Genomic DNA, 9,665 nt, shown 5'->3' with positions numbered 1-9,665 from the left:
TTAAATACGGACGCAAAACCTTGTTTTCGCAGTACTGTCAAATCCCATGTCCAGCGTCCGGATTCCACTCAAGAGTTCTTGTCATTGAGGTAGAGCGGGGTATTTGTACAGCGCGCAAAGGCTAAATCCTGTCCCACCACTAGCTGTACCTCAAAAACAGCTGTTACGCGCTGTACAGATACACCGCATTAGCTCGTTGTCAAGAATCTCAGATTGAATTGTGGACGCTTAACCTGGGTTTCACAGTACTAGGTTGGACGTTGTTTGAAACTCCTCGAGATACACTTGCGACCCTAAAGCATAACGGATAATCATTCGCTATAAGTCATATTCAGCTGAATCCGGCTTTGTCAAGTCGGAGTACAGCTAGTGTTGGGAGACAATTTGGCCTTTATCCGTTGTACTGATACCCCGCCCTGCCTCATTGACAAGAATCCTAGATTGGAATCCGGAAGCTGAACCTGGTTTTTACAGTATGGGGTTTAATACGACATTGGAATTGCTCGACTGAAAGATGAGTTTAGTCGAACAAACGAAATTTGAGCTACGGTATAACCGCAGCTTTTCGCATTGCCGATAAGTGCCATACTGTACCTCCTACCACAGTGCACGGTTTGACGAATGTTCAGGGGCCGTATTACTTTCGTCGCTGGGCCTTATGGATGGCTGGAATAGCAGCAGACCGGTAGCTTGAATAACTCAATGCACCGCGTCATTTGGATGCTTCTGGACTCAACTGAAACCTTTGCGATCCCACATTTCAATCCAACGAGCTGGAGAGGTATTTTCAGTAATAAATAGAGCCTTTTCCATATTAAGCCCTAATCCTAGCCAGCCGGCCTCGACTCCAACGTCATATCACTTGATACGGTGTCGTCCACTTGGTCAAACGTATACAGCTCGTAAATCATCTCACACCATGTTCACGCTACAGCCCCGCGACAACGACCCCGAGGACTTCCTTCAGTACATCCAGAGTCCATTCAATACACAGGTAGATATACTATCTCCTAAAAAAGATATTATTCCTAACTTTACCTCCTGTGACAGTTAACGACTAAAGCGTTCTGGTCGTCCTTCGGTTATTCAATAAGTGGCGCGTTGCTTTGCGCCGTGCTCTTCTGTATTCTACGACCTCACAATAAAGCAATATATGGACCTCGACTGAAGCATATCTCGGATGGAAAACGTGTCCCTCCAGCAATTTCAGATGGAGTATTTGACTGGGTCCAACCTGTGGTCAAGACCAGGGATCAGGCGCTTGTCGAAAAGATTGGCCAGGATGCAACTGTCTTTCTACGCTTCACCACAATGTGCCGCAACATCACGATTTTCCTATCTATCATTGGTTGTGGCGTATTTATACCGCTTAACATCGTCGAGAACAGCAAGAACCGCTCCTCTGATGGTTCCAATACGTTCATGAAATTCGCCCCCTATTCTGTCGGCGGGAGGGCATGTTGGGCATATGTCGCCACCTCGCATGCCTTCGACATTGTGATTTGCTATTTCTTGTGGACAAGCTCTAGGATCGTAGCAGGTATCAGGTGCGAGTATTTCGAGAGCTTTGAGTACCAAAACAAGGCGTTTTCTCGAACGCTCATGGTATGCAATATCTCGCTATATCCCCCCTTTCGACAAAGAATGCGTCGCTCCTCGGAGACCTAAAGGTGTTCCAATACTAAGCGTTGGTCAGGTGACTGACATTCCAGACCGATATCGCACCGATGCAGGCATTGTCGAACTTGTCCGTCCGTTTGCTACATCAAGGGATCTATCTGGTACCATTGCACATAGTCTCAAAGAACTCCCAGAGCTCATTGCAACGTACGAGGGAGCCGTTCGGGAACTAGAAACAGTGCTCTCAAAGTACTCGGGGCACCCGAAAAGGCTGCCAGCAAAACGCCCTACTTGCAAGGCTCGGGAAGGCGATGACACGTCGTTCGCCCCAGGTTCCAAAGTTGATGCTATTGAGTACTTAGTTTCGCGTACCGACAGGCTATCAGTCAAAATCCACGAAATGAGAAACGCGACAGTGGATAAGGAAGTGCTTCCGTACGGCTTTGCCACATGTCCAAATATGGAGCAGGCTCACGAGCTGGCGTATGCTGCGAGGAAGCAGCATCCTCGTGGGAGCAAAATCCAGCTTGCTCCCGGACCGAACGATGTGATCTGGAAGAACCTCTCGTTGCCTAAGGAAACTCGGCGCTGGCGAGTCTTTATGGGTCACGTCGCGGTATCTGCTCTGGTCGCCGTTTGGACGGTCCCTAATGCTCTTATTGCCGTCTTCCTAGCCGACTTGTCGAAACTTGGTGCTATATGGCCCACCTTTCAGGCCGAGCTCGAACGCCATCCACGAACATGGGGTGCAATACAAGGTATCCTCGCGCCCTTGGTTACAACGCTGTTCTACTTACTCCTGCCGACCATCTTCCGGCGTCTCTCCATCTATGCTGGCGATTTCTCCAAAACGGAACGCGAGAGAGGTGTAGCTCGCAAGCTCTATGTCTTCTTCATCTTTAACAACCTTATTGTCTTCTCGTTCTTTTCGGCCGGTTGGAAGTATGCCGCTGCGGTCATCCGAGCCCAGTCGAATCAGAATCTGTGATCGGCCATCAAGGATACTCAGCCATTCGAGAATCTCATGGGAGCTTTTTGCGATGTGTCACCCTTTTGGCTCAACTACTTGTTGCAGCGTAATCTCGGTGCGGCGCTGGACGTCTCACAGCTTGTCAAACTAGGAAGAGACTGGTTGTTGCGCAGGCTTTTGAATCTAACACCGCGGGAATTGCTCGACCTCACGGCGCCGCCTCCTTTCGATTACGCATCTCATTATAACAATTTCCTTTTTTACGTTACTATTGCATTGGTATTTGCTCCATTCCAGCCCTTGGTGCTTCCGGTAACCGCGTTTTACTTTACTACGGATAGCTACCTGAAAAAGTATCTGTTGATGTAATTTCGATATCTTTTACCTTGTTAGCGTGTCCACCGCTTACGTTCGGTTTTAGGTACGTATTTGCGACAAAACACGAATCCGGCGGCGGTTTCTGGGGGTTCATCGTTAATCGTGTCCTTACCGCGACGTTGCTCAGCAACGTCGTGGTGGCGATCTTTGTGATCGCTAGGAGGGAGTCGTATGTCCAGGTAATCCTCATGGCACCGCTATTTGCCATCCTTGGAGGATTCAAATATTTCTGCATCAAGACTTTCGACGATGATGAGTTGTTCTATAGTAAGAGGGGTAAAAAGGTAAGCGATGATGTAGTGATGGAGAAACGAAACGACGAAAGTGTGGACGTTCGGTTTGGACACCCCACTCTCTACAGCAAGTTGATTGTTCCAATGGTAAGCACCAGGGCGCAGGACATACTAAGGGATGCGCATGGGAACCGCTTAGATACTGGCCTAGGCAACATCCCTCAACAAAGAAGATAGCAACAACGTGAACGACATGTTGGAGCTGTAATTGGTCCAGGTATAACCACGATAGTGTTGGTTCATCTGCATATGAATATAGTTCAGCAGTACACCCGCTTCGTAGCCAGTCTAGTTCGCCAACACGTAGTACTGGAAGGTCTCGTTTGTTATATCCCTCCTTTGAGATAGAATCCTTGCCACTATTTATATATTCAATACTGCCTATTATATCCCATTTGATTCTTCGACATATGATAGGTGGTAGTGTGGTTCTATCTAAGACTACAGCTACGGGGGGTAGCAGACGGAACGAAGGTGCTTTGTGCTATTAGGCAAGCTTTTGGGGTGTTAGCGGTGGTAAGAATAAGGGTCGTCATTGCGTAGCATGTGATTTGAGACTGTTGAGTAATCGATTCCAGACAAAAATCACTTGCTGGCCTTATTACATAACACACACACTACAAGTGTACTAAGTTTCCATGTCATTTTGTTATTGCTGATAGACCTATGTACGATCCAACTACCGTCCCCATTTGGTCATGTACGTTAATAAGTGGCGCCACCTGCAACCAAATGCATCACCCCAAAAAGCTGCGCAAATGGCCTGATCCCGTTATACGGTAACTAGCATCTGCAGCCATGACCTATGACGGCCGGGATGTAACATCCGCTTACTGCTCTTCCAAGAGGAAACCGACGCCTAATTGGCTGTATTAGGACTCGACGTTTGGCTATAAGGGGCGCCGATGCCTCATTTAATTCCAGCGTGCCCTTGAGTCCTAATCCCAAGTCGACCCACATGTGCAACCTGTATACATACAACGGATTTGTGCCTGCATTTGGTTCGCTCCTCTAGAGCCGCGGAAGTCTTACGAGCTCTTGAAGTGCGACCAGTTATTGTGACTTCCAGCCAGAAATGCACAAAGGTTCTTCCTCGAGTACGCCGCTGTGTCATTGGGCCACAGCGCCGCATAGAACCCTCCGCCCCTCCCCCTAGAAACGAACATTTGGGTGTGGATGGAGGATCCAGAGTAGGCCTTGGATCATTGGGAAATCGCCTTGTCCACATTTGATGCAATCAAGCGTCAATTTCCATCAGCATTTACTGCAGTAGAGAAAAGAAGACTTAAGCATGTCACAGTAGCGTTAGGCCAAGATCAGTCTGGCATGGTCATAAGTAAAGTACGACAGAACCGGCGCCTAATAATGCGGGTCGCGAACCGACTCTCTAAGGGATCTGGCCCGCTAGTGGCGCTAGTGCGGCATAGCTACTCTTCTATCTCTACACAACAACTATGGACGCCAGGACAGAACTCAGCCCACGAAAATCTTCGAGCTCTCCACGGATGCAGCAGAAAAAGACTAACGTCGCCGGATTATTCTGAATCCAATATGACCCGGCCGTGTACGCCGAAATGGTACAAGCAGAGCGGTGGGAATATCAGACTTATAGCCCTAAACAGGTATGGACCACAAGTTGTATGTCCAGCGTCCATTTCCATCTCCTTATTTGACCGGTGTGATCAGCAAATCTTTACACCGCTAATCATACAGAAAATACGCGGCATAAATGAAGTTAACTAAATATCGAAGATTTCTAGTTTGCCGTACATACATGTTGCTTGTATGTATTGTTGAACCCAGGTCCAGCGTCCAGGTTCCAATCAAGGATTCTTGTTAATGAGTAGAGCGGGGTATCTGTACAACGGACAGATTCTGTCCCAACACTAGCTGTACTCCAGGAACGACCGTTACGCGCTGTACAGATACCCCGCACTACCTCGTTGTCAAGAATCTCAGATTGAAATGCGGACGCTGACCTGGTTTGCACCGTACAGATATCACTGTGCATGCAATATACACCTGCAACATACTGTAAACAAGAGTCAACAATGAACAATACGAACGCAGGATCGTTTTTTGGCTACCAAGGTGAATCGGCATCGGAAGCTCAACGTGATTTCAACAAAAAAAATCATTCCCTTCCCTCTAACGTGAAACCGAAGCAACGAGTGGCAGGGCAAACAATGTTAGCATACGTGCAACGCTAGCTGGCAACAAAAAGAAGCTAAAATTCTGTAACTGCACGAACACCCGATAAAGTAACGTTGACGGTAATCCACGGTCCAACTGAACACTTTCTTTCAACTCCATACAGTCTACATTTTATTCTTTATACTTCCACCACCTACGATGGTAGGCCAATGGAAAGAGAGCGATATTCAATTAGCGCTCTAAGTGCTTCGAAAAGACCCTAAATTAAGCGTACGATCCGCAGCACGAATATGCGATGTCTCCCATACAACCTTACGTCACCGGTATCGCGGTGGTATTTCACGACAGGATACGCAGTCGCCAACGCGAAGGCTTACGAATTCCGAAGAGCAATCAATCATACGATATATAATCGACTTAGATTCGCGATCGTTTCCTCCTTGGATAAGTGGTGTTAAAGATATAGCGAATCGACTGCTCAGTCTACGCGACGCGGAACGCGTCGGCGTCAACTGGGCCTCCAGCTTCGTACGACGACAACCAGTACCTCCAGACGCGTTTTAGTCGAAGAATCGACTATCAGAGAGTCCTCTGCGAAGATCCCGAGGCGTATCGCCCATGGTCTACCCTCGTACGGAATACAATTGATAAGTATAAGATTCAAGAGGAGGATATCTATAATTTCGACGAGACCGGCTTTCTAATGGGTCGAATCTCGTCCGAAACGGTCGTGACAACCTCCGATCGACGCGGAAGGCCTAGGGCAGTTCAGCAAGGGAACCAGGAATAGGTTACAGTTATCCGGGGCGTCGGGTTATGCACCGACTCGCTCTCTTAGAGGGTGAGGTAAGCGTACTACTAGGTGAGTAAGATGCTAAGCCGACGCCGCCGTACGAAAAAGAAACGGCTGCAGGATAGAGGATCACTTCGTATACAAGCTGGGGAAGACCTGCAGACTCAGAGGGACGTTAATGGGCAGTTACAGGATGAATCGCGCCGGAGCAATGGACGTACGAGGTGGCGTGAGACGCGCCCGCGACGCTATAGAATCTGCGGAGAGTCCGGGCGTAATGTGCGCACCTGTCAGAATGATATAGAAGCATCTAAAGATGATAATTCCGCTTGATTCTAATAAATTATATACGTGGTAGAATTAACTTCTACGTTATTGTACAAGGTCGTAGGAAGTGTTCAGTTGGACCGTAGAGTCCGTTATCAGGATACTGGAACATGGGACAGACTTTTACGTGAAGTCCCAAGTTGAATTTAGAACGCGACAAGTAACATCCAATCTATGCACATGCTTCTTCCAATATAGAGGTATAATAAGAATTTGAATTATTCTTATCAGAAAGCTTCGAAAGAACACTCCCACCATACCTATTCTAAACTTAAGAACTCCTCTTCAAGTAACTCATCCGCATTTTTGCCCATAGAGTCCTGCTCGATGACATCATCTAGCTTCGTCAACCAATCATCCATCTTTCTGTTGATATCTTCAAATCTATGAACCGGTTGAGTGTGTGCCTTGCGCAGAATATTTAGGACTGCCTACCCATTGTCGACTACCTGCTTGCTGTCGCAGAAACTCAGTGCTAGCCACAAGAAATAGGCATAAGCTACTTACAGGGTGTCAATACTGAATGGTTGATTAGTAAGAGTAAAGACTTGGTATCACGTAGCGTGAGCGAACTTTACCTTTGACCAAGCTGTTTCACTTGGATAGACTGTTCGTCAAGCTCGGATGATAGCCGGACTATAGCATCGGCAAGGGCTTTGGGATGGTCGGGTATACTAAGAGTATGTGGCAATTAGTAACAAGCCTGGCTGTGGCAGATATGCAGACCGTGTTGACTTGCTCTGGTAAATGGAAGTCACTTTGTGGATGTGTCTGTACAGTGGGGGCTGGCTGGAAGTTCGCTGCAGCTTGGAAGGTAAGGTTACGTTGCACAGGAGGCACTCGCACCTGGCGAGGTCTCCGAACAACAGGCGCTATCGGTTGCCGAGCCTTGTGCCTGGCTTGAAACATGGTGGGTAGCGTGGTAAGAATGATGGTATTTTGCTGGAAACAAGGCCTTATTTGTAGGTCACTCTCGTGTGTCAGACATCGCTGGCTCCTTGCCTTGGAAGATCAGTAAATAGCCGAAACTCTTTCGTACCGGAACTGGAGCTTGCTATGGATGCGAGAATACGTCCTAGGGCGTCTTTCGACAGACAGCAGATATTGGATAAACCTCGTACATACTTTGGAGGGATGAGGTGAAGAGGCTAAAGCAGCTTTCATGCCATGGTTCAGATAAATAGGCTCTATAGCCCATAGTGCAGCCCCTGCTCTACAACTCACTCAACTAGTTTGGACTATCATTCTTTAGCCAGGATATCATGGATTGCACTCAATCCTCTCATATATCAACACTGATGTTGCCTTTAAGCGTTTTAAGCGCCGCAGTCCAAGAGTTCGCGTTGCAACTTCAGAATAGTCAAGCCCATATCCAGAGACTATACGCAGACAGGTCTCAAATGCAGATGAGAGTAGCGGAACTCGTAAAGGAAATTGAAGAGATGCAGGCGGTTTACGATCTTCAAGAGCAGACGGTGCAGAGCCAGACAGAACTTATCCGGGCTTTGGAAAGCGAACAGATCTGTCCTAGCCCCTTCCTCAAACCAGCTGATGCATATTTGCCCCGACAAGCTACGCTGGAGCCTGCTTCCCCAACACAAGAGTATTTTATGAACAATACGAACGAAGCTCTTCAGCCGATACCAGGCATGTCGGAGGTGAACACAGCAGAATGAGCCGGAAGGGGAACAGAGCTTTTACTTGACTGGCAGTGAACAGTCAAGTCCCGATATGCTGTGGCGGGAAGATGAAGACGCCCTCAAACGTGAGAGAGAACTAGAGATACATATATCGATAGACTACGGTTTTGTTTGACACCGAAAACATGCATCTATTTCTTGCAACCTCGGTGAGCCGATCATGAGACCAATCTACTGTTTCAACTGTTAATACTTTTAGATTCATGTTCTTGACACCAACACAAATATATCAGTTCTACAGGCTCGACGGGAAAAGATGATTGACCGAATTAGCATAGATCAACAAGATGATTGCTTTTTGAACATCCGTCCATATGGCGAGAGCTGTGTGTTAATGAAGACTTCGCGTATCTAGGCATCTTTTGGGGGCTAGGTAAAATAAATCGTCCATAACATAACTACTAATTATGGAGGTTTCAATTTCAAATCGCATGGTCGCGGAACACCCCTTCCAATCCCAATAACAAAGACAGATATCCAGGGATCGAGCGTCAATCGATGCGTGGAGCCCGTATACTAACGTGTGACGGATTTAACCCTTGCATATATTGTGGTTGACTCTCTACCGGGGTCTAGTAGCCTGAAGTAGAGTATGAAAAGTACAGGACCAGCCTTGTCCATGGTATTGATCTGGCCTCTGGCCTCGCAATAGACGGAGTTGGGCGTATTGGCTACAAAGGCGTACTGCGCCAGTAGCAACTCAGCCTCTATTCTATCTCCATGATGTAGCTCTATTTAAATTATACCATTTTTCCCCATCGATTCTGCCTTGGCACCTGGGGACGTAACTTGACCATGGTTTTATACCCTCCGCTTCACATCCAAGCAAGTACTGTATAGTGCAATATGTGCAGAAGTACAGCATTGTACTGTACCTGAATTGGTCTTTGAGTAGGAATCAGAATATCCATGCGAGCCAATAATAAACTGTTGGGAGATACCTCTCCTCCCTTCTCTGCAAGTCTACCAGACTTGCAGAGAAGAAAGGAGAGGTATGTATCTAGATTCTTCTATAGACACTCTGTCTATTTTTGACTAGGTCTATAAAGACCTAGCCTGCAACCAGGCTTCAGGAGTGGAAGCCCAAGGCATTAGACAATACACTCCTTCACCCCCACTTACATAAACTGTACCACTGTTAAAGTAACGTTGCTGTGTGGTAGAGCCTCCTCTGGATCTGAATAACACAGTAGTTCAACATTGCATCCGCGTCCCCAGTTCGCCTGTTCCATTATAGTCTCAGTCGCAGCTATATTAGGTCGTCTTATATGTCTATCTGGTTAACTTAGCGCTTAGTTTAACTGCTATATGGGATAGGTCCAGAGCACCTGCCGGTCGATTTACTGTGTTAGAATCCCCAATCCATTGCCCATGCATTCTATCCAAGTTAATAAACCTAGGACCAAAGTTAACTTCCCGATATTGTGCTC

At 47.2% G+C, this 9,665-nt stretch overlaps 1 protein-coding gene across 1 annotated transcript; it reads left to right on the top strand.

The window, feature by feature from the left end:
• Positions 1 to 919: 919 nt before the first annotated feature.
• On the top strand, positions 920 to 2,608 carry PG985_005748 (uncharacterized protein; the record flags this gene model as incomplete). The annotated part of the gene is made up of 3 exons (XM_066825517.1): positions 920 to 994; positions 1,051 to 1,605; positions 1,697 to 2,608. The coding sequence occupies 3 exons, from the start codon at positions 920 to 922 to the stop codon at positions 2,606 to 2,608; spliced, it is 1,542 nt and encodes a 513-aa protein (XP_066688677.1).
• Between the last annotated feature and the right edge of the window lie 7,057 nt (positions 2,609 to 9,665).

This window comes from Apiospora marii (assembly GCF_038362585.1).
Source record: "Apiospora marii strain CBS 49790 chromosome Unknown utg000003l_segment0_segment0, whole genome shotgun sequence".
Lineage (NCBI taxonomy): Eukaryota > Fungi > Ascomycota > Sordariomycetes > Amphisphaeriales > Apiosporaceae > Apiospora > Apiospora marii.
The sequence above is the reverse complement of the archived record's forward strand: the minus strand, read 5'-3'. Positions and strand labels throughout refer to the sequence as shown.